Source organism: Scylla paramamosain, chromosome 9 (assembly GCF_035594125.1).
Source record: "Scylla paramamosain isolate STU-SP2022 chromosome 9, ASM3559412v1, whole genome shotgun sequence".
Classification (NCBI taxonomy): domain Eukaryota; kingdom Metazoa; phylum Arthropoda; class Malacostraca; order Decapoda; family Portunidae; genus Scylla; species Scylla paramamosain.
Genome location: NC_087159.1, coordinates 16964503 through 16991221, shown reverse-complemented (window position 1 = coordinate 16991221; position 26719 = coordinate 16964503). Strand labels below are relative to the sequence as shown.

At 39.8% G+C, this 26719-nt stretch overlaps 1 protein-coding gene across 17 annotated transcripts in view; it reads right to left on the bottom strand.

Annotated features, from left to right (window-relative positions):
- Positions 1–26719, bottom strand: part of LOC135103699 (uncharacterized) — a 114108-nt gene that overhangs the window by 73747 nt on the left and 13642 nt on the right. For 10 of the 17 annotated variants that reach the window (XR_010270167.1, XR_010270168.1, XM_064010283.1 and 7 more), the window contains exons 2-3: positions 25447–25526; positions 9237–9695 (exon numbers count right to left, since the gene is read on the bottom strand). Coding sequence is in view for 15 of the 17 variants with exons in the window: in XM_064010283.1 (XP_063866353.1) it covers positions 9237–9695; positions 25447–25518 (531 nt within the window). In the remaining 2 variants the exon portion in view is untranslated. The remainder of the gene's footprint in view (positions 1–9236; positions 9696–25446; positions 25527–26719) is intronic. The other 7 variants (XM_064010289.1, XM_064010288.1, XM_064010286.1 and 4 more) reach the window with 2 other exon arrangements.

Below are 26719 nucleotides of genomic sequence, written 5' to 3'. Positions count from 1 at the left end.
TATATGTGCTATCTTAAACTTGTACACTTATTCACTGATGCAGCAAACATGATAATAAGCACAACACTAGGATCGGCACACAATAGTATGACTGTCACACTTCAATATTATTGCCAGCATGTGCATGAGCAATCAGCTGCACTGCCTAAAGTAAATAAGGTGTAGTTTCTACTGCATCAGCTTTGTCAGCAATGACTGTGATTTAAAGATATGTGGATGAAGAAGACAATGTTAAAAATTATGGATTTTGGTTAACCAAAGTGAGTTTTTATTTGTGATACCCAGCTCTGGCTAAGGTATTAATTTTTAAGATATCATAAACCAATACAAAAAGGTAAGGAAAAACAGTTCAGAACACACACACACACACACACACACACACACACACACACACAAAGAGTGCAGGAAACAATTAAGTGAACTAGTATGACATAATAAAGTGCTCAATATCAACTGGAAAAGTGCCTAAGGAATGGAAGAGAGCATACATAGTGTCAGTTTATAAAAGTGGAAAGAAAGAACCACTAAACTGTAGACCAGTATCAATGCATAGTATGTAAGATCTGCAAAAAAGGGATAAAGAAGCAGTGGACAAAATTTCTAGAAAAACATGATATAATATCAGAAAAACAGTAAGGCTTTAGAAAAAAAAACGATCACATGTAACAAATTTGATGAGCTTCTATTCGAGTGACTGATATAACACAAGTGAGGAATGGATGGGCAGAATGTGTATTTAGATCTAAAAAAGCTTTCGACAAAGTTCTCCACAACAGGCTATTAAGGAAGCTAGAAAATATAGGATTAAATGGAAAAAAAAAAGTTGGATGGAAAGTTACTTAAAGGGAAGAGAAATGAAAATGATAGTAAAATGTAAAATTGAAATGGAGAGAAGCAGATAATGGAGTACCACAAGGATCAGTGCTGCCACCAATACTTTTCCTTATCTATATAAATAATATACTTAAGGGGTAAAGAGTTACATGAGTTTGTTTGCAGACGATGCAAAATTACAGACATATAAGAAATAACAAGACTGTGAAATTCTACAAGAGGACTTGAATAAAATCTGGGACTGGAGTAAGATATGGGAGATAGAATTTAATGTGAAAAGATGTCATGTAATGGAAATGGGAAAAAGTGAAGAGACCAAATTGGACATATAAAATGGGAAATGAAGAAATAATTAAAGTACAAGAAGAGTAATAATGCAGGATAGTCAACAGTCAGAGAAGCATGTAGAAAAGATATTCTGAGATAGATATAAATGATGAGAAATATTATAACAACATGGATAAACTACATGGACAAAGATATGATGAGAAAGATAATTATCACTATGATAAGATGAAAGCTGGAATATGCTGAACCAATTTGGTCTCCCCACAAGAAGAAACATATAAAAAAAATAGAAAGGATACAAAGGATGGCAACCAAGATGGTTCCAGAACTGAAAGAATTAACATATGAAGACAGGTTAAAGGAAATTAATCTTCCATTAAAGAAAGCTGTAGAAGAAAGAGAGGTTAGGGTTGGACAAGTAAGAGTTAGTGACAGAGGAAGTAAAAAACTGGAAAGAAGAGAGAGAACAACAACAGAAGGTGGATATGAAGAAGATAATAAGGCAACAGCAACAGGTACATAATATTATGGAAAAGCAGGTGATTAAAATAATAAAGGAAAAAGAGTAAATTTGTGAGGGACAATATACAGAGAAAGATATGTGTGGTGGTATTTGCAACCAAGGAGAAGACCCTACTGATAAAAATAGCAAGAGAGAAAGAAGTGAAAAGGGCTAAGGAAATTATAGCAAAAGTGGCAGGGCAAGGAGAGGAAATAGTCAAACAAATTGAAGAGGTTTACAGGATCAGAAAATATGACAAAAATGGAACAAGACCTATGATAATGAGATTCATGTCACAAACGGCAGTGGAATATGTCTTGCAAAAACAGGAAAATTGGCAAAAGTAGAAGGAATGAAGGAAATATGAATGAAAAGAGACATGAACAAATAAGAGAGAAATAAACTGAAAGAGATGAGAGTAGAAGCTCAATAAAAAAAACAAGGTGAGAACACAGGAACAAGCACGGAAATTCATTTGGAAAGTTGTGGACATGAAAGTGAGGAAACAGTGGTACAAAGATACCATGGAAGGTCACCAAGCAGAAGTTTAAAAGTTATGTATATAAATGTAGATGGTTTGATGTCGAGCCTACTGGAACTTAAAGACTACCAAAAGAATAATAAACTAGAAGTGGTGTATTTAACAGAAACCAAACTAAAAGAGGAAATAAAGTTCAGATTTGTAAAGGAAGGATACAACAGATGGAGGAGAGACAGAAAAAGAAAGGGAGGAGGAGTGATCTTATTGGTAAAAGAGAATATTTCTGTTGAGGAAGCAGAACATGGTGATGGAATGGCAGAAACTTTGAGTATCATGATTAAGATCAAAGGAAGTGAAAAAAAGGAAAGTTATTATGAAGTACATACCACCAAAAACTAATGCATGGGAGACCCACTGTTATAAGATTATACAACTAGAAACAAGAAATAGTATAGAGGAAATGGTAAGGAAAAGTAACAAAGTGCTCTTAGTAGATGACTTCAGCGCTAAAGGAATTAACTGGGAGGAGATGGATGTGAAAGGAAATATTGGGTCATGAAGTGAATTTATGCAAACCATGATGGTGAATACAATGGGTGAATGAAGCTGCAAGATGCAGAGGAGAAGAACCATCACAGTTGGACTTAGTGTTTACAAAAACCCCAGGAAATAAACCAAGTATACATTGTTATGTGGAGCATAAGAAGTAAATAGAAGTAAATAGCGAGGAAGAAGAAGAAGAAGAAGAAGAAGAAGAAGAAGAAGAAGAAGAAGAAGAAGAAGAAGAAGAAGAAGAAGAAGATGAAGAAGGAGAGAGAGAGAGAGAGAGAGAGAGAGAGAGAGAGAGAGAGAGAGAGAGAGAGAGAGAGAGAGAGAGAGAGAGAGAGAGAGAGAGAGAGAGAGAGAGAGAGAGAGAGAGAGAGAGAGAGAGAGAGAGAGAGAGAGGATGGGGGGGGGAAACGGCAAATTGGGAAGCCTTGCGTGCCACCTTAAGAAGCACAGACTGGGAGTCTGTGCTGCAAGCCAATACGGACGATAAGGTGGAAAAACTCCCGGAGCTGCTGTGCGACCTGCAGAACAGCTGGATGCCCCACTCCACACATAAAAGTAAGGCGTCAGACCCACCCTGGTTTGGCCCAGAGTGCCAATCAGCTTCTGATGAAAAATATCATGCCTGACGTGCTTTTAAGAGGCATCCCACAGCCAGGAATCAGCAGAGACCCAGGGAGGCAGCGCAGCACAAGAGGAACCCCCAGGAGTGGGCCGCCGAACCAAGAGAAGTACACTGAAGACGAAACTGAGAGGTGGCCAAGTCGGAACTAAACACTGGTGGAGCCTGGTTAAGGAACAGCAGGGCACATCGCAGGAAGGCACCGTCCCTCCCCTCCATAGGGAGGATGGCAGCGTGGCTCACACCACCCGAGACAGGCGAACCTCCTGGCCAGCCCCTTCTCCGAGAAACTAAACATCTCTGATCCGGGCAGAGCCCCTCCAACTCTGCCTGCAGTGACAAAAAACAAGTTACTGGCAGTGGTGATGAGTGAGAGTGAAGTGTAAAAATTGCTCTCCTCATTGGATGAGAGTAAGGCAGTGGGGCCGGACTACATCAGTCCCCGTCTGCTCCATCAGTGTGCCGGGGAGCTGGCGCGCCCACTGACCTCTCTCTTCAAGCCCTGTCTCCAGAGCAGCAGATGGCCCAAAACCTGGAAAATCAGCTAGGTTGTTCCGATCCATAAGAAAAATTCTAAAAGTGAGGTGAAAAACTACCGCCCTGTGTCTCTGCTGCCCATGCTCAGTAAGGTGTTGGAAAGCATCGTGGCTATGAGAATGACGGAGCACCTTGAGCGCCATCACTTGCTGTGCACCAGACAGTACGGGTTCCAACAAGGCAGATCGGCTGCTGACCTGCACCTGCTGCTAATCGCGAAGTGGAGTACGGCCCTGGACAAAGGAAGGGCCACTGTCGCTGTGGCACTCAACATCAAGGGAGCTTTTGACAAGGTGTGACATGAAGCTCTCATAGAAAGACTTCATGCTGCAGGTGTCAAGGGGCCTCTTCTCCAGCTCTTCACCGACTCCCTGAGGGAGAGACATTTGAAAGTTGTGCTCAACGGCAGAGAGTCAGAAGTACACCCAATCAAAGCAGGTGTTCCCCAGGGAAGCTGCTTAGGCCCTCTGCTATGGAACATTTATATAAATGAACTTTTAAACTTAATACCCAGTGCACAGGCCTATGCAGCCGACATCACCCTGACGCACAGCTACGAGGCAGGGGAAGAACCTTGCTCCACAGCTGAACTCAACAACACTCTGAACTGCATCGTAGCTTGGGGCAATAAGTGGCAGGTGAAATTTGCCCCTAACAAGGCTCAGCTGCTCACTGTCTCCAGGCCAGGGGAGCCCCTGCCCCTGGTCTTCCAAGGAAAGGCACTGGTGTCCCAGGAGGAAGTGGAAATTTTTGGGATCACCTACTACAGGAAGCTGACCTTCAAATCCCACATCGAGCGACTTGCCAGAGAGGTTTCAGGCAAGCTGGCATCCCTGAGAAGGATGTCATGGCTGCTTGATGGCGAGGGGGTTCAGACTCTCTATAAGGCGCAGGTTCCCTCGTCCCTGGAGTATGCATGCCTCGTGGGGGGGCAGCGCGGCATGCAAACACCTCTGCCTCCTCGACAAGGTCCAGGGCCGTGCAGAGAGGTTGATCAGGGACAGCAGCAGCGCACAACAACATCCAGGACTCTGCAGTCTTCAGCACCGCCATGATGTGGCAGGCCTCACGGTGATGTACAAGATACATCAGCAGCAGGTCCATCACCTCCAGCCTCTCAGGCAAGCCCTTCAGTGGGCACAGGTGGACCCAAGATCAGTCTCCCGAGCTCCCGCCGAACTGTTACAGCCCCGCTGCAGAACATGGCACCACCAGAGGCAATTCATCAACACTTATGTAACCTGGTGGAATGGACTGCTTGCCTCACAGCCACGCCTGGACAACATGACAGCACAGAGCTTCAAGGAGCTGGTGAACGCGTGGCTGCCGTCAAGAGAACACCAGGCATCAGAGTTGGGCTTTAAGATAGGACACACTAATCATGTTTCCTTTAGCCTGTAAAACATTGTACTTGTATGTAATATGCACTACACTGAATATGTACTACAATGAACTCTGTAAACAATTAATGTATTCTGTATAAAAAAGAGAGAGAGAGAGAGAGAGAGAGAGAGAGAGAGAGAGAGAGAGAGAGAGAGAGAGAGAGAGAGAGAGAGAGAGAGAGAGAGAGAGAGAGAGAGAGAGAGAGAGAGAGAGAGAGAGAGAGAGAGAGAGAGAGAGAGAGAGAGAGAGAGAGAGAGAGAGAGAGAGGCGGGGAGGAGGTGCAGGAAGTGAATGCATCAATGACCTGTAGCTTCTCAGTCCCTGAGTGTGTGTGTCACCACCCCATCCCCTCTCCTGTAACCCTCTCCCATTATAGCAGAGTGGGAGGGCATCCCGCACTGGTTTACCCCACCTCCGGGTTCAGTCGTTGGCCAGTTGACTAGAGGGGTTTTTGTTTGTGGGTTGTTTGTTCATATCTGTGTCATATTTGTTGTGTTTTTAAATGTTACTGTGTTCCTGTGTTCTTTTAAAGGTTCTGGACACAGAAGATTACTGGATGCTACTGTGTTGTAAAGTATTCTTCGTCCCTGGGCCATGTTGTTCCTGTGAGGGGGCAAGGCATGTCTTCTGGGAAGCTAAACATAATATTGCACAGCAGAGGGAGATAGTGTTCTATGGAAGTAGGTGGATGTCTTGTTGTTTGTGAGGGTGGTAGAATATTATAATCCTTACATATGTATGTTGCTTGTTGTAGCTGTAACTCCTAGAATGTGCCCATCGATTCTTTCCTGGCTGTTGGAGTGATCTGGCAGTTGTGGTGCTCTCTTGCCTGTAGGAGGTGAAACAGGTTGGCAACCTCAGTTGTGTAATTTACCACAGAAGGCCAGAAGGATCGTGTGGAGGTGAATGTGAGCTCTGCACTATGCTGTGCTGGAGGCAGGGTAGGAAAGCTGACCCAGGTAGTGGTAGCTGAGAAGAGGAGTGGAACCCAGTGTTGTCACCCCCAGTGTAAAGGGTGCAAGAGTCCAGAAGGACCTTGTAACCCCCAGTTGAGCCCCGCACCAAGTTGTGTAGGTGGTGCCTTGGGGAAACAAGGCAAGATAAAGGCCACTGTGAGAGTGGTAGAATCTGTGGTTGTAACAACACTGTCTTAATCCAATGGGAAAAAGTGATCATATGACAATAGAAATACTACAACAGGAGGAAAAAGTGTTGCAAAGGAAAGAACAATACAGAAATGGGAGACAGAACTATGCTAAGGCAAACTTTGCAGCACTCAACAAATTTTATGGAAAAAACAAACTGGAAACAGCTACTTAAAGGTAAAGTAGTGCAAGAAAAATATGAAATATTTTTGAACAAGTACAGAGAGGTGGTGCAACAGTTTGTGGCAAGTTAAATGTAAAAGAAATATGAAATATTTTTGAACAAGCATAGAGAGGGGGGTGCAACAGTTTGTGCCAATCTATAAAGTGAAAATCAGGAAGCATGAATGGTATATAATGCCAGGTGTGTAAAAGCAAAAAAAAGAAAAAGGACAGGGCATGGAAGAAAATGATGAGACACTGGAATGGATATACTACAGAAGAATATAGAAAAGCAAGGAATGAATATGGTATTATAAGAAGAGAAGAAGAAAGAAATTTTGAAAGTGACATAAAGAGAAAATGCAAGGAAGAACCCAATCTCTTCCACAGATACATAAACAGAAAATGAAACATAACGATGGCATGAACAAGTTAAAAAGGAAAGGACAAATTTATGAAACTACTGAGATGAGTGAACTAATGAATGAGAGTTTTCAATCTGTGTTTACAAAGAAAACCAATTTTGTGGCACCAAAAAAGGTATCACAGAATAAGGGAATACAAGAGATACAAGTAAAAAGACAAGAAATCAAGAAACTGATGGAAGAGCTGGATGTTAGAAAAGCTATGGGACCAGATCAAGTAAATGAATAGATATTAAAAGAATACAGAGAACATATGGAATAACCCATATGGAATATAATCAACAGCTTCTTGAGAGGAAAAGTACCAAGGGAATGGAAAAGAGCTAACATAGTGCCAATATACCAAGGGAAATAAAATACCAAAGGAAATAAAATGGAACCATTAAATCATAGACCAGTGTTACTAACAAGTATTGTAAACAAGCTTTGTGAAATGGTAATTAAAGACAAATGGTGCAATATTTAGATGAAAAGATAATTACAGAAAAGCAATTTAGATTCAGGAAAGGGAGATCCTGTGTCACAAAATCTACTGAGCTTCTATACAAAAGTAATAGATAGAGTGCAAGAGAGGGACGGATGGGTTGATGCGATATACTTGTATTTCAAAAAAGCATTTGATCAAGTTCCTCACAAAAGCCTTATGTGGAAGTCTGAGAATGGAAATGGACTAAAGGGAGCAACATTGAGATAGATGGATGATTGCTTACAAGGGAGGGAAATGAGAACGGTAATCAGACACTAATTCAACCTGGTGCAAAGTGACAAGTGAGATGCCACATGGATCTGTGTTGGCACCTATTATGTTTCAAATATATGTAAATGATTTGACAGATTACCTAAATAGTTATATAAACCTGTTTGCTGATTATGCAAAAATAATGAAAATAATAAAGGATGAAAATGACTGCAAGGAGCTGCAAAAGGATATTGACAAGATACTCGTACATGGAGCCATGGAGCATGGAGCCAACGATGGAAACTAGAATTTTAATGCCAGAAAATGCCACATGTTGGAAACAGGAAATAGTACAGAGACCTTCATGGATCTACAAAATGGGAGGAAAAATAATAATGAAAAGTAATGAAGAAAAAGACTTGGGAATAATGATTCAGGACACAACATCACCCAAAAGGCACATAAACAGGATATTTGGTACTACATATAGCTTGTTAACAAACATTAGGGTGGCGTTTAACTATCTAGATAAAGAAATAAAAAAAATTATAACAAGCATGATACATCCTAAACTGAATACACAACAGTAGTTTGGGCTCCATATATAACGAAACTGGAAAGAATACAGAGGATAGCGACAAAGATGGTACCAGAATTGAAAGACTTAAGCTATGAAGATAAACTTGAAGAGATGGGATTACCAACACTACAAGAAAGAAGAGAAAGAGGAGACCTCATAACAACATACAAATTAATAAATAATGTAGAAAGAATAGACAGAAATGACTTGGTACTACAGATGGAGGAGGGAGAGAGACATATGAGAGAGCATGGGAAGAAAATAAAGAAAAATGGATGTTCAAGTGACATCAAGAAAAACAGTTTCCCGTATTGAACTATTGAAATCTGGAATGATCTGAAAGAAGAGGTGGTTGCGGCAAATAGTGTACACATGTTTAAAGAGAAACTGGATAAATATGGATGTGGAAACAGGACAAAATGAGCTCTGGCTCATGCCCTGTACAATACAATAGGTAAATACAACTAGATAAATACAAACACACACGCATACACCATAAAGTAAGACATATTAAAAGAACTGAAAGAATACAAAAAGCAGTTACAAAAATTCTGAACAGCTTGAAGGATTTGACATAGGAGGAAGAACTGAACAGACTAAACCTTCCATCCCTGAAGAAGAGAAAGGGGGAAATTTGATAACAATGCACAGAACAACAAACGGATTTGTGTCATTTGACGTGGATGACTTGTTTTGATCTAAAAAGGCCATGGTAAAAAACTAAAGCAGCCAAGATCTCTGAGGCATATAAAAGTGTTCAGCATCTCATATAGACATATTGATGCAAGGAATAGGTTTAGGCAAGAGGTAGTTCATGCCAAAAACATTTATGTGTTCAAGGAGATATCAAGAAACTTCAAAGGAGAAGAGGATACAAGAATGTTCAGAAATAGCTTTCAAATACAACAACAGATCAGAGGGATGCATTAACTAAGAAAATAGTGTGTGCAAAGTGTGACTGCATGTATATATATGTAATTTTGTTTAAAAATGATACATAAGCTTGACTTCATTAAATCAATCCAATAAAAATACAAATATTCAAATACCTTCAATATAGCGTCTGATAACTGTGGCTTGACAAGACGCTTCTGGCCAATTAACATCTTTAAATCAGCCATGTCAGACTGCAGCAGTGATGATGATGACATCCCTTCAGACACACCCGCAGACCCACAACATTGTAGCAAACATTTGCACACACCTTCAGCTCCTCTTATACCCAACCCATCCACTTCTAATAGCTGTGAAAGTTCTTGAAAGCCTCCAATCTTCTCACGATACTTCAGGAGTCTGTTGGCCATGCCCTTGCCAATCCCATAGGTGGCCAAGTGCTGTGAGGTTGCAGTGTTGAGGACATCCATGATTGTACTTTCCTCTAAAGGGTCAAAGGAAAGGCAGTATGTGGCTGGGTCGTATGTTTTAGGAGGCTGGCCTGGGGTCTTGTGGCTATCATCCTCTATAGTGGTGGAGTAGTGGTGATGGCAATGGTGTGGTAGCCATGACTGCTGATAGTGAGTAAAGATAAGTGTTTTTACTATTACTATCAACAATACATGTAGTTGATCTGTTGCTTCATTATTAGTGACAGAGAAGACAAGATCTGATAATCAACTATGGGGACATGGAATTAAATGTGAAATAATACAAACATGTTGTATTACGAACCGATCAGGTGCTTGGCTGGAGAGCAGAGTGTTTACTAACCTCAAAACAGGATGGGTTTCAGGGACAGGTTAAGATTAACTACATAAGAGACCAGAATTGTGACCTATTGTCTTCTCTGGGAATTTAAGACTTCATTCAAAATAAAAATTTTAAATGAATGTAAATCATCACTGTGATTTTTCTATCTGTCCTTGCTTTCTCTTCCTCAATAAAAGTTAGGATTAACTACAAAATAGACCAAAATTGTGACCTATTGTCTTCTCTGTGAATTTAAGACTTCATTTAAAATAAAAACTTAAATGAATGGAATACATTACTGTGATATTTCAATTTGTCTTTGCTTTCTCTTCCTCAATAAATCATGTCCTTGTACAACTTCACAAAATAAATAACAAGAAAAACTACAGAGAAAACTCTCTTATTTACTTCTATTTATATATATATATATATATATATATATATATATATATATATATATATATATATATATATATATATATATATATATATATATATATATATATATATATATATATATATATATATATATATATATATATATATATATATATATATATATATATATATATATATATATATCTGTGTGTGTGTGTGTGTGTGTGTGTGTGTGTGTGTGCTTGGACCACATTTTGGCAGCTGCAAGCATTTTCAGAACAATGTTTTTCTACTCCTCAAGAGAAAAGCACAAGTTGTGGGTGCGTGCTGTTATTAGTCACAAGTTTCTCAGATCAATTTCATATTCTCTCTGAAAGCCTAACCTCAAATCTGACAAATTTTCAATGTACAAAAAATACCACAAATTACAAACAAGTTTGGTTCTAGACATTCATTTGTAAAGTGTTGATTTGTAAAACATTTTGGGTGTACAGTAACCTCTTCAAGCCATACCACTGAACTCTAGAACTATGAAACTCAGGGTACTGAAAGCACTGAAAAACCTTTACTTATGCTGGCCACACAGACTTGCACTGTGCAAGTGTGTGTTTTCTCCTCACATTTGGTGTGATGCTAATGTGTGGGTGCCACACTGTGCATGTTTTGTTACCAAATTTGATGTGACACAGTGTTGTGGCCACCACTGTGCATGTTTTTGCCCTCATATTCAGCATGACGCAGTAGTGTAGCTGCCACACTGTGTATATTTTGTCCTCACATTCAGTGTAATGCAGCAATGCAGCTGCCAAGATGTGTGTGTGTTTTGCCCTCACATTTAGCATGAACACAGTAGTACAGCCACCACATTGTGTGTGTTTTGTCCTCACATCCAGTGTGACACAGCAGTGTAACCTCCTTATGAGTGTGCTTTATCTCACATTCAGCATGATACAGAGCTCTAGCTTCATCACATTTAAAACTGTGTGAGTATGTCTGTTTTGTCTTACATTTAGTGTGATGCAACAGTGCAACACCACCACATTTAGAACTGTGTAAGTGCATGTTTTGTCATCACATTCAGCATGTTGCAGAAGTGTGGCACCATCACATTTAGAAATGTATGAGTGTGTGTTTTTTAAATAATATTCAAGGCAATGGAGCAATGCAGCAGTGCAGCAGGAAGAGTTCTTCACTTTGATCTTAATGCTACAGGTGATTTGGGATTGCTCCTGAGCCAAGCCTTAGGACTGGTAACTCCTGTAGAGAACACTCAAAACAAGCAGAAAACAAACTATATCCTGCCACATTCTCTCCATGAATTCCTTAAGAGGCTAAATCATCTTTTCATTCATCTCTACACAGTCCCAACAGCAGCACCATCTATTCCTTACTATCTTCTCTACCTTTTCATTCCTATAATGTCCCAACTCAGAATCAATTGCACCATCTCTCTTCTTTCTCTTTCATGCCTCTCATACTCCAGTACTACATGCTCCACTGTCTCATCCTCTCTCCCATGTCACACATCTGGCACACTTTGCTGCCGGACTCATACCATCTGTAATCCTTTGCATTCACATCCATACTCTGTGCCCTAGCTCAAAAAAGAAGATTGCCACCCAGGTTTCAACATACCACTTTTCATACACTGGGGCTTCTTTCTCCTTATACCATTTCATAGAGTTCTTTCATTCCATCTCTTTCTTCCATTCATTCAGTCCCATACACTTCACTTCTGTGTCTATTTCACTCTTCCATTTTCTCACATCCCATTCAGTTCCAACTCAACCTCCTCTTGTCACTACCCATTCACACTCATTTTGATTCCTTCTAGACATTATAATTCCCCACACAACTTGTAATCCACTCTTGTCTGTCTTTCTTATGCACCTTTTCCTCCATTTGCTTCCACTTTCATTCCACAGATACACTTTTCTTGCTATTCTTGCATCATCCATTCTCTCAAGCCTAATCTTGTATCTAAGTGTCACTTTTGTAAGACTTTCCCTAAACATGCTCCATCCAATATCACCTCTCAAAGCTTCTATTGCTGAATACATAGATGCATTCAGTGCCATCCTCACTATTCTATTGTCCCATTCCTGCACTTTATATTTCTGTCCAGAACCATGCCAAATCTGTTCTCCGACTAGCCCAAGACTCCTTCATTAATAGAAAGTGTCAAAATCTTTCAAGATTTAACTCCCCACTCCCCCACTTCTGGCATCCAGCCAAAAACATCTCCAATAACTTTGCTTCTTCTTCTTTCCCTTCTTTATTTCAACTAGATGGCACCACTGCTGTCACATTTATCTCTAAAGCTGAACTCTTCACTCACACCTTTGCTAAAAACTCTACCTTGGATGATTCAGGGCTTGTTCCTCCCTCTCATTCACCCTCTGATTACTTCATGTTACCTATTAAAATTCTTCACAATGATATTTTCCATGCCCTCACTAGCCTAAATCCTTGGAAGGCTTATGGACTTGATGGGGTCCCTCCTATTGTTCTCCGAAACTGTGCCTCCATGCCTGCACCTTGCCTAGTCAAACTCTTTCAACTCTGTCTGTCAACATCTACCTTTCCTTCTTGCTGGAAGTTTGCCTACATTCAGCCTGTTCCTAAAAAGGGTGACCATTCTAATCCCTTAAACTACCATCCTATTGCTTTAATTTCCTGCCTATCTATCCTCAACAGGAAGATTCTTAAACATCTATCACTTCACAATCTTCTATCTGATCACCAGTATGGATTCTGTCAAGGCCACTCTACTGGTGATCTGGCTTTCCTTATTGAGTCTTGGTCTTCCTCTTTTAGAGATTTTGGTGAAACTTCTGCTGTTGCCTTGGACATATCAAAAGCTTTTGATAAAGTCTGGCACAAAGCTTTGATTTCCAAACTTCCCTCCTATGGCTTCTATCCTTCTCTCTGTAACTTCATCTCAAGTTTCCTTTCTGACTGTTCTATTGCTGCTGTGGTAGACAGTTGCTGTTCTTCTCCTAAATCTATTAACAGTGGTGTTCCTTAGGGTTCTGTTCTGTCATCCACTCTCTTCTTATTATTCATTAATGATATTCTAAACCAAACTTCTTGTCCTATCCACTCTTACACTGATGATACCACCCTGCTCTTTTTCACATCTTTTCATAGACATCCAACCCTTCAGGAGGTAAACAGTTCATGCAGGGAAGCCACAGAATGCCTGACTTCTGATCTCTCTAAGATTTCTGATTGGGACAGAGCAAACTTGGTATTGTTCAATGCCTCAAAAACTCAATTCCTCCATCTATCAACTTGACACAGTCTTCCAGACAACCATCCCCTTTTCTTCAATGACACAACTGTCCCCCTCTTCTACACTGAACATCCTCAGTCTGTCCTTTTCTTATAATCTAAACTGGAAACTTCACATCTCATCTCTAGCTAAAACAGTATGAAGTTAAGCTCTCTGGGATGCCTCCACCAATTTTTTCTCACCCCCCTAGCTGCTAACTCTGTACAAGGGCCTTATCCATCCATGTATGGAGTATGCTTCACATGTCTGGAGGGGTTCCACTCATACTGCTCTTTTAGACAGGGTGGAATCAACAGCTTTTCGTCTTATCAACTCCTCTCTTCTAACTGACTGTCTTCAGCCTCTTTCTCATCACCACAATGTTGCATCTTTTGCTATCTTCTACCACTATTTTCATGCTAACTGCTCTTCCGATCTTGCTAACTGCATGCCTCCCCTCCTTCCACAGCCTTGCTGCATAAGACTTTCTTCTTTCTCTCACCCCTATTCTGTCTACCTCTCTAATGCAAGAATTAACCAGTATTCTCAATCATTCATCCCTTTTTCTAGTAAACTCTGGAACTCCCTGCCTGTTTCTGTATTTCAACCCTCCTATGACTTGAACTTCTTCAAGAGGGAGGTTTCAAGAAAATTTTTGACTACCACTTTGGACCCTATTCAGGGACCATGCATCTCAGTGGGCTTTTTTTTTTATTAGATTTTTGTTGCCCTTGGCCAGTGTCCCTCCTACATAAAAATAAATAAATAAATAAATAAAAAAATAAAAAAATCCAGTTTCATTCCATGCATTCATACCTAGCACAGCCACACTCTTCCACACTTCTATTAGCACATCATCTTTATTTGCACTCATCCTTGCTGCATTTCCCAGTCTATCCACTCACTGGTTCACTATGCTTATCTCTTCATTCTTGTTTTTTCACACCCATTCACTCATCCAAATCCCTAAGTACTTGTAGTTACATGTCTATTGCTTTTCAGTACCTGCATGTCTCTATGCTTCATTTCTCTCTCCCTCTGATCTATTTACTATCATTATCTTGTTAGTTTCACTACTAACCCTCACTCCAAAATCTCTTCCATACCCATCCACATTTAACAAGCTTTGGAGCTCTACTGCTCACTCACTCATAACCATCACATATCTGCATGCAATAACATGCATATCTTATCACTTCTCACTCTTACTCCAGCATCCATTCCTCTCATCCTGACTGATAATTCTTATGTATAGAGCTAACTAGGGTTGGTGATAAAATGCATCCTATCCAAACTCCTCTTTCACTTCTCACCCAATATACTCTCAAGTTTGTACTTAGCTTCCATGTCCACATATGTACTCACTATAATTACTATCTTTTCACTCAGTCCAATCTTTTCTAAAACTCTACCTAAAATTTTTCTGTTTACCCTATCATATGCTTTTTCTGTATAAAACTTTAGTAAAGCTCACTTCCATCATTATTCGTTCTTTCAATCATCTCATTTACAACAAACAAATTATCCTCAACTCTTCTGTCCACATGCAATCCATTTTATTCTTCAGCCATTACTCTGGCTCTCTCAATCCATTCAGTCTTTCATTCAGCACTCCACTAAAGACTTTGTCTATTGTGTTCACTAAAGCTATTAGCCTATAGTTCTTCAGTCATTCTCACTTTCTTATCCTTCATAATACAACCATCACCTTACATTCATTCCAGTGACTTTGTACTCTCCCTTCATCCCACATTTGGTTGAATAATTCAGTCATTCCATCAATCACTACCTCACCATCGTTCTTGTAGAACTCATAGTGTATCATCTGGACTTGCTGCCTTCCCACACACCTCTCCACTTTCTCCCTGCTGATTCTTTTATCCAGTTCATCTGCATTCTTCCTTTTCTGTGTCACATATCTTTCACACCAAACACCTCACCTACACCACCCACTTCTTCCCAGAACTCTTTGATTGCCTCTGATTCCCACCTTCTGTTATAACTACTCCATTCACTTTCAGACTCTCCACACCAACACTGCCTGACATATTCTCACTTCTCATGAACTTTTACCATTCACAGCTATCTTCCATGTCTTTCTCCCTTAAAGATTGAATCACACTCCTTTCACACTTCACTTTACCATTATCATTTGGCTAGTCAGTCACTGCTGTTTCACATATTCTACCCATGGATTCTGATATTCATTCTCCACCTCACTGCTTTCATGCCTCTTTTCCTCAGCCATCTATTCTGCTTACTCATCATCTTTTGCTCCTTCCTAACCTGTCTGATTTCATCATTCCACTATGGTTTATGTGTTTTCTTTTTTCCTGCCTATTCTCACAAATCCTATCTAGTTTTCAACAGTATTTCTCACATCCTCAACTAGTTTTTCATTCAGATGCTTCACATCATACACACTTGCATCATCCCAGCTTACTTGACTCAGATCAACCTGAAAATTCTCCAACCCTACAGCTCTCAGTCTCCACTTCTTTTTCTTACTTGCCACTTTAATTTCATTTTCACCATACAACAAGCACTCTACAACCAGCATATTGTGATCAGAGACAATATCAACCATACCATCTTCATTGATCCACATATGTGGCACAATTCCACACACTCTTCCATTCACCACCATGTAGTCAACTGCTGATTCATGCTCTCTTGCATTCTAAGTAACACACCCCTCAGCCAAATTAACATTCAGATTTTCCAACTCCATTTCATCAACAAATTCCCCAAGCAGTTCACCATTCCTGTTCATTTTTTCTCCCAGTATTCTTACATGTGCATTCATATCACCCATTACTAGAACTCTTTCCTCTCCATTTTCTCTCTCAACTTCATTAAGAATGTCATACTTCCTCCTGTTCTCCCTATCTGCTCTTACATCCATGACAGTCATATAAGCTACCACCATTTTCTGGTCTGCTATGACCATTTATACATTCTACCTTAACTGCTGGCACATCTTCACTGCTTGCACACTTCCCCACATCAATCTCCTCTATTTTCAGTCTTCTTTCTTGTAGAGGAAGGCTACACCTCCACCCAATGTTTCCCGTGTCTTGCATCCCTTTCCAATTATAACATACTCACATCCCTCTATTCTTAAATTATCTCTCAAGTGTGTCTCACCTAGCCTGACCACACTGAGCTTCCACATTCACTGAGCTTCTTGCAAACATCCTCAAACTTACCAACACCCCATCCTCTAACATTCAGACAACCAATCTTCACACATTTACTGGCTGTTGCTTTCTGCTGCCATCTGTGGATCCTCCTCATCATGCCTTGTCCACACAGCACACTTGCCTTGCCTTCATCCACTTGGTCAGTCATTGTTCCATCTTCTCATTCCCACCATGGTTGAGGTAAACCCTATCTCATTTGTAGAACCTGTCCATGTTAAGGAGGTTTACATTCCCCTTCTCTGCCACCCACTATATGTTAACCTTCATGAGCTCCATGCATATCTTGCTCCTCTGCTCTTCTCATAATGCATTCCTTCTCATAGGCACTGCAGGATCCCCCACACACATCTTCTTGTCTTCTGCTACCTTGACCACTTCTATCACTTCCTTAACTGTTTCTTCAGTACCAGTTTCTTCTTAGTTGTTGCCATCTCCTTGGATTACAAGCATGCTTGGGTCTTCCATTTCTTGCACTTCTTCAATGATTTTCTTCTTGATATCTTAGCACTTCCCATGCTGGTGCACTCAATTTCCCTTCTCACATAGTCAGGAACCTTACCCACCATACTGTCTCTATTTATATGCACTGGGGCTTTCTTGATCACCATCCTCTTCTTCCTTGGTCATCCATCTGTTCTGGTCACTTTGACCACTTCTTCCTGGTCTTTCTTCTCTTCATTCTTTGCCATCTGCACTTCTGCCTCTTTCACTAAGTTTTCTGTCTAGGTGCTCTGCTTCATTTTTGTTTCTTCTTTTTCATCATCTTAGCTTATCCATTCATTAAGGCTCTTGCTCAGGCATTGCCTGCACAGGAACACCAGGAGCTTGAAGCCCAGCACCTTCATGTTGGCCACATGAAACCATGTCATGCATCTCTCACATGCCACAGCCCTTTGCCTATTGGCCACACTCTCATCACATACACCACATCCACTCGTCACCATCTTCAGGGATGGACTGGCTGGTCTGACTGAACCAGACCAGACACTATTCAGTCAGGGTGGCCCCCGTGGGGCAGGGGATGGGTGGTATGTGGGGAGGGTGGAGACCAAAGCAAACCTCTGCAGGTAGGGAGTGTTGGAGGGTGTTGTAAGTCCCCAGAATTGTTTTTGATTACATAATTTTATGAGCATTTTGAGGCCAATGGTGACACAATGTGCATTTTTTATTGATGATCATAAATCTAGCAAAAAAAAAGGGGGCAATAACTGAGTGGTACAATGATATATGTTGCATCCTCTCCTGTGACCTCACGCACAAGTATCATCAAGCGCCATAGCAGCCAATGATATTATTTTCTTTACTGTAAAATATCTCGTTCATTTTTGTTTTCCTTTGTAAGGAATTTTTGTTAAAAGCACATGATTCTAGTCCTCTCCCCTAATATTCAAATAACTGAGGAACAACTCCTTGCAATTCCATTCATAGTTATGTAGTACCTGCAGTTTTCAAGATCCTCTACCAGCTGAAGAAGCAAAGCATACTAGTACAAATTACTTGGGTACCCTTAAAAAATAAAAAAAAACACAAGTAGATGATAAAAACAAAAATTAAACAAGAGGAAGCTGCAAGAATATATTATGCTGTAAGTATAACATCATTAATATGCCTACTTACATTCACCTGTCCTCCCCATCCATAAATCTACCTTTTAATACAGTGATTTGTCAATACATTGACAACACTGTAAAACTCATCACACTTCATGCTTGTGGCAATGACCACGGTTTTGTCACTACCTGGCAATGATCACTTGTCAGAACATGCTGATATTACAGCACAGTGTTGTCACTCATACTAACTATATCAGCCACAGTCAGATTCCATCACAAATCTCCTAAACATGTTGCATGCATGTGTGACAATTTCAAGGGCTTGCATGTGCTCAAAATCTATTCGTCATTTTCTGATTCATCATCACTATTGTCACTATCAATCATGTACTTAGAATCACCATTATCATCACTGTCTAGCACAAAAATTATTAAAATAACAGAAGCTGCCATGCACCACACCACCCAGTGACATACTATGCATTTTCAAGGTCATCACTGCAAAACTCATCACAAATCATATCTGTAGCAATGATCAGGGTTTTATTACTGTATGACAATGATCATATGACATGCTGCTATACACACCACAATATTATCACTCATATTTCCCCATAAAAACCACAAAAAATATAGACCTGACACACACATACATACCATCAAAACATTGGGAGAGAGGGGAAACTCAACTTGGTTCCTCCAGCTTCCACCCAACCACCTAATAGGAGCATCAAGTCTGGTAGTCCCTGAGTTCTGATTGGCCTGTGCCCCTCCCACTCCTGTACATTGTGACACTGTGACCTTTAACTGGAATTTATTCCCTTGGACTTTTGACAACACAGAAAATTCCTGCATATACCCTCTACAAGGCTACAATCTTAAATTGTGCATCCCAGTTAACTCCTTAACACTTGCACGCACACACACTAGTATGCTAGTAGATACAGCTTGAGCTTAGTTTGGATCTCCTCCTGCACATCACAACTAGGTAAATAGAAATAGGTAAATATATACATAAAAAGTCACCACTACAGTTTCTGCCCACAATTTGTGACCTCTCTTCCTCTTGATGCTTAACCCTTAAAGGACCAGAAGCAGCTATAACTGCTTTACCAGGAGAGGACAGAAGCTGGTTATAACTGCTTTGCGATATAAAAGCTAAACTTAGCTACTTTTTGTCAATTTTTGTAGTTCAATCTTACGTAATAATGCCTGTCAGCTATTTGTCAATTTTTGTAGTTCAATCTTAGGTAATATTGCCTACCAACTAATTAGGCTAATCTCTCAGTCTCTGCCCCCATCTCACCATGGCTAAACACAGTCATTGTGATACTGACAAATCTGATCCTTTGCCCCCCTCCCTCCTACTGTTAGACCTCAACACCATGTGTATTACACATCACACTCAACCATTGCTACATATCTTAGTAAGAGTGTAATAGGGCGGTAATTCGACAAAACTGTTTAGCATGTGTAAAGAGAGCTGAGGGCACCTGTTTTCATTAAGCACTAGCCATATCCAGTCAAGCAAAATGGACACATGGCAAGTGACTCACTCCCTCCAAAAGTCTCTCCTCTTCAACTCTGTCTCTCCATAAGCAATGGAAACGTTTGGATAACACTGTTAGAAAGAGGAAGACTTGATGTTGAATACAGTCTATTTCATTTGCTCTTCCATTGCAGGCTAAGTTTAAGGTGTTTGTGAATACAGGCTATTTTTTTATGTTTAGCAGTTCTCATTAGATTTCTCTAGATTTCCTCTGAAATGCACTCATTTTTTAAATATTTATTTAAAATCTATTTACTTTTTATATATGAAATGGCTATTATCCATGTTCATTACCTACTATCACATATTTTCTTTTAGCTTCCCTTCTTTTTATAGCTAACCACACACAGCTTAATTAGATAGTTTTGCCTAAGAAAGCTGAGCATGATGGGGGCTTGGTACTGACACACCGACCCATCAGGCATTCCCCAAATGCTCATATGGCAAGTCTGCCACAGCACACACAGCAGGGCAAAGGATGGAAAAAACCACAAAGAGCCTCAGAGCAGAGTGAAATCACTTGTTTACACATCCTTTTAACATAACATGGCTTCTCTGATCTTGATCTTGATGCTAAAGATGATGGGATTTTTCCTGAGCCAGGCCTCTTGCTCTTATGTCTAAATGTTCATGATTTGCGGAGCATTTGTATTTCAGAATAACCTGTGACAGATATGAAGACCTGCTGACCAGGTTTTTTTTTCAATGTATTCTTTTAATTGCATGTCATAAAAAGGCTGATTCTTTCTCTACCTCAGCCATCCCTTCTCATTAAGCTTGCATCATTGTGTATGGTGGCGACTGCACCCAGCCTTTCTCCTTACTAAACTAGCATCACTGAGGGTGGTAGGGCTGGCAGCAGCAACGGCACTACACTCATTCTCCCAACATTAGTGTTACCCTACTCCACATTATGGACTTGTCTGCAGCTAGTTGTGGCCCATCCCTGCATTAGGTCTTAAAATTCCTGCACTAGAATATAACTTCGAAGTAAACTGACCCTCCCCCCTTAGACATCATTTGCATTAGAATACTGCATGCCAGCAGTGACCTGACCGTATTTAAGCTGGAAAGCAAAAAATTTAAAATCTAATGAGAAATTTGATCATATATTTTGAACACTGAAAAAAAAACTAAGAAATAAAAAAAAAAAAGAAAAGAAAGAAAAAAAGCAATGTGGGAGGGGCAGATTGGCACAGAGTCTGGGGACAGCAACTCCTGAACAATACCACTTTACTTGAAAGCTTTCCATCTAAAATTCATAATACAGTGGTACCTCAACTTATGACTACCCCAACTTACAAGTTTTTTGAGATAGGAGCTGTCACTTCAATGATTTATTGCTTTGAGTTGTGAGCAAAAATCTGAAATACGAGCGAGCTTCAGCTACTTCACCGCTAGTTGACACAGCATGTGCCACAACATCTGCCCAGCCTTTCTCATCTCACTCATTCACTTCACATGTTTTTATACATTTGTTATTTATAAATACATTTTCTTACAGTAAATCCTTGATATAGCGAACTTATATAGGACAAGAAGGAGGGTGGAGAGAGAGAGAGAGAGAGAGAGAGAGAGAGAGAGAGAGAGAGAGAGAGAGAGAGAGAGAGAGAGAGAGAGAGAGAGAGAGAGAGAGAGAGAGAGAGAGAGAGAGATGAACAGTGGCATTTAGTGACCCTGACAATAGCCAATGGTTCATTGCTCTCTCTCTCTCTCTCCCTCTCTCTCTCTCTCTCTCTCTCTCTCTCTCTCTCTCTCTCTCTCTCTCTCTCTCTCTCTCTCTCTCTCTCTCTCTCTCTCTCTCTCTCTCTCTCTTTCAGATAAATTCACACACGCACACACATGCATGCAAGATCACCAAGCAGAAGTTTAAAGATTATGTATAATATAGATGGTTTGGTGTTGAGCCTACTGGAACTTAAAAAAACTACTTAAAGAACAATAAACCAGATGTGGTATGTTTAACAGAAATTAAACTAAAAGAGGATATAAAGTTGGGATTTGCAAAGGAAGGATATAGCACATATAGCAGATGAAGGAGAGACAGAAAAGGAAAGGGAGAAGTGATGATATTGGTAAAAGAGGATACTGTTGTTGAGGAAGTAGAATGGCTGAAACTTTGAGTGTTGTGATTAATTAAGATCAAAGGAAGTGAAAAAAGAAAAATCATTGTGACATACCACCAAAAACTAATGCATGGGAGACCAATAAATTTAAAAGCAAGAAACTAGAAACAAGAAATAGTGTAGAGGAAATGATAAGGAAAAGTAACAAAGTGCTCTTTGTAAACGACTTCAACACTAAAGGAATTAACTAGGAGGAGATGGAAGTGAAAGAAAATGTTGAGTCATGAAGCAAAGAACTTATGCAAACCATGATGGTGAATACAATGAGACAGTGAGTGAACAAGCCTACAAGATGCAGAGGAGAAGAACCATCACAGTTGGACTTAGTGTTTACAAAAACCCCAGAAAGTAGACCAAGTATGCATTGTCTGAGTCCACTGGGAAGAAGCGATCATGTGATAATAGAAATAGTACCAAAGGAGGAAAAAGTGTTGCACAGGAAAGAACAATACAGAAACGGGAGACAGAACTATGCTAAAGCAAACTTTGCAGAACTTAATAAATTTTATGGAAAAATTAACTGGAAAGAGCTATTTGAAGGTAAAATAGTGCAAGAAAAATATGAGATATCTTTGAGTAAATATAGAGAGGGGATGTAACACTTTGTACCAAGTTATAAAGTGAAAATTGCAAAGTATGAATGGTATAATGCCAGCTGTGTAGAAGTAAAAAAGAAAAAGGTCAGGGCATAGAAGAAAAATGATAAGAACTGACAGAAATACTATAGAAGAATACAGAAAGGCAAGGAATGAACATAGTAAAATAAGAAAAAAAACTTTGAAAGTAACATAGTAAGAAAATGCAAGGAAGAACCTAAACTCTTCTAAATACATAAATGGGAAAATGAAACATAAGGATGGCACAAACAAGTTAAAAAGGAAAGGAAGAATTTATGAAACTACTGAGGAGATGAATGAACTAATGAATGAGAGTTTTTTTTTCAATCTGTGTTTACAAAGGAAACTGAATTTGTGACACCAAAAGTGTCACAGAATGAGGGAATACAAGAGATACAAGTAAAGAGCCAAGAAATCAAGAAACTGCTGAAAGAGCTGGATGTTAGAAAAGCTATGGGACCAGATTAAGTACATGGATGGATATTAAAAGAATGCAGAGAACAAATGGAAGAAACCATGTGGGGATATAATCAAGAGATCATTGAGGGAAGGAAAAGTACTAAGCTAACTAAGGGAATGGAAAAGAGCTAACATAGTGCCAATATACAGAGAGAAATAAAATGGAGCCATTAAACTATAGACTTTTATCACTACCAAGTATTGTAAGCCAGTTTTGTGAAATAGTAATTAAAGACAGATGGGTGTAATATCTAGAAGATGAAAAGATAATTACAGAAAAGCAATTTAAGTTCAGGAATGGGAGATCCTGTGTCACTAATCTACTGAGCTTCCCTACGAGAGTAATAGATGGAGTGCAAGAGAGGGATGGATGGGTTGATGTGGTATACCTGGATCTAAAAAAGCATTCAATAAAGTTCCCCACAAAAGCCTTATGTAGAAGCTCGAGAAAGGAGGAGGACTAAAGGGAGCAACATTGAGAAGAATGATTATTTACAAGGGAGGGAAATGAGAACAGTAACCAGAGACACTAAATCAAGTTGGCAGAGTGACAAGTGCAAGGAACTGTGTTGGCACCGGTTATGTTTCAAATATATGTAAATAACATGACAAAGGATCTAAATAGTTATATAAACCTGTTTGCTGATGATGAAAAATAATGAAAATAATAATGAAAATGACTGCAAGGGGTTACAAAAGGATATTGACAAGATACATGCATGGAGCCAAAGATGGAAACTAGAATTTAATGCCAGAAAATGCCATGTGTTGGAAATAGGAAAAAGTAAAAAGAGACCTTCGTGGAAGTATAAAAATGGGAGGAGAAATAATAATGGAAAGTAATGAAGAAAAAGAAAAGTAATGATTCAGGACACACTATCACCTGAAAGGCATATAAACAGAATATTCAGCTCTACATACAGCTTGTTACCAAACATAATGGTGCTGTTTAACTGTTTAGATAAAGAATTATGAAGAAAATCATAACAAGCATGATGCAACCTAAACTAGAATATGCAGCAGTAGTCTGGACTCCACATAAAAAAAAAAAAAAAGACATACAGAAACTGGAAAAAAATACAGAGGACAGCAACGAAGACAGCACCAGAAATGAAAGACTTAAGCTATGAAGAAAGACTTGAAGAGATGGGATTACCAACACTACAAGAAAGAAGAGAAAGAGGAGACCTCATAACAATGTACAAATTAGTAAACAATATAGAAAGAAAAGACTGAAATGACTTGGTACCACAGATGGAGAAGGGAGACAGACAGACGAGGGGGCATGGAAAGAAAATAAAGAAGAGTGGATGTTCAAGTGACATCAAGAAATACAGCTTCTCGTATAAAACTATTGAAATCTGGAATGATTTGAAGGAAGAAGTGGTTGTGGCAAACAGTGTACAAATGTTTAAAGAGAAACTGGATAGATATGGTTATGGAGACCAGACAAAATGAGCTTTTGGCTCATGCCCTGTACAATACAACTAGGTAAATATAACTAGGTAAATACAGAGAGAGAGAGAGAGAGAGAGAGAGAGAGAGAGAGAGAGAGAGAGAGAGAGAGAGAGAGAGAGAGAGAGAGAGAGAGAGAGAGAGAGAGAGAGAGAGAGAGAGAGATATGTCATCGGCCATTGTCAAGGTCACTCACTGGCTGTCACACAGCCACAATTCATTTTTCAAACATGCAGATGACTGTCAGCCAACTCTCCCACATTTTTAGACCTAGGGTGTTCAGAAAAAAATAAGGCAAGCATTCAATAATTGGGAAATATGCCGTAATTTATAAACAGTTTCATATGAAAAAGTGAGTTCAGTAGCCTTAAAGGATTGTTAAACCAGAAATTCTGTAAACAGAGGTTCGTTATATCAACAGTTTCCTGTATTTAAAAACACGTAACAAAAAAAAAAAAAAAAATGTGGGGGCTGGAATGGATTAATAGCATTTCATTTCATTTCCATGGGAAAAATTGATTTGACAAACAAGCAAATTGAGTTATGAGCTATGTCCCAGAATTAATTAAACTCATAAGTCGAGATACCACTGTAATTGATTCTCTAATTCTACCAGCCATTCACCCTAATGGCACAAATCTGCAAACCTCATTTCTCTCTCTGCTTTCTGTCAGTGTTCCTCTCTTCCATCAATACCTCTCCCTCTCTGCTTTTTCTGTATCTGCCTACATCATCCCTTTAATTCTTCCATTCCCTTTCTCAGCCTGCCTCCTTACATTCCTTTTTCTGGCTTCCTTGAATTCTTTTCCTTAGCCTCCCTTAATTTCCTTCACCCTCTCTACATTCCCTTCTCCAGCCTCCATACATTCCCTTCTTCAGCCTTTCTACATTCCCTTCTTCAGCATTCCTACATTTCCTTTCCCTAGTATCCTCTTTTCCCACCACAACAAAATGCTTACATTTGCCACACCATAACATTTCGCTGCAGACAGAATCTTGCATCGTACCAGAGACACTTGGCGAAACATCATATCCTAACCTGGAATGGGAAATAGAACATAAATAAAAAATTTAAAAAAGCAGAGAAGTGCAGAACAACTCATGCATTACACAGATAATAGATGAACAATTATAGTGATAGAATGACAACCTAGAGATGATAAAAAGAGGGCATGCCAGAGAAAGAACTATAGTAAAAATCTTCTAATATGAAATGCAGGGGACATGTGCTTGTTTGGATTACTGGATATTTCAGATTACAGGTGGGGGTGGCAGGCATATCTGCTAGAAGGAAAAAAATGGGCATCACTCAAGATAGTTTGGGAACCACAGCTCTAGAAGGGTATGGAAATGAAGACCCTGACCCTGCAGTTGGAGTTTCCAAGAATTTTTTGTAATATTTCACATAAATTGGAATTTCAATGTCAACGAAGGCTTCTTCTTTGTAAGCTTCACTATCCTGTCTTTATACAGAATTATTGTGTTTGATAAGCCACCTCCACTGGTTTCTATCACCTGCAATGTTGGTATTCAGTTCTTTCTTGTTTTACATAATACCTGTTCCTTCTACCTAGGCAATGAATATATTGTCTTCTTGTGTCTGTCAGCTGATAACCAAATCAACACCCATCCCCCAGCACAGCAGCTCCACACACCCCACATCCATAACACTCTCCCTTCTCTGCTGACAGACAGTACTATCAACACACTGTCTATTCTCTCTGGTGTTTTTTCACAGTCTGTTCAATGTTCTGCTACTTTGTTGGATTATGACATCAATGAAACCTTTGGGGTCTTCTATTCAGGCACTGCCAGTAAAAGAGGAGTGTAGCAGTCTCTTGTTTGACACATCAGAGGTTAACAATTCTCAAACAGCTTCTCTGCCTACTGGGCCAGTATCTCCTCCCTCTGGCTCTGCAAAGAGATCCTGTGCCAACCCAGGATGCAACAGAATGATGCCTAGCATCTCCCACAACCTGCATTCTGTATGTATTGCATGTTGAGGTTATTATTCCAATGATGCTAGGTATGAGGTATGTGAGGACTGGGATCTAGCAGTGGTGGAGCACACCAAGGCTTACCAGATTAAGTTAATGAGGAGACACACCATCCATGCAAAGAATAAAGGGTTCAGTGGTGCTGGCACTTCAGGGGCCCCTTCAGCTAGGAGCCAGCCTTATGAGGGTGACAAAGGCTTAGAGCAAAAGTGAAAGCAGGTGGAGTCAGTGTTGT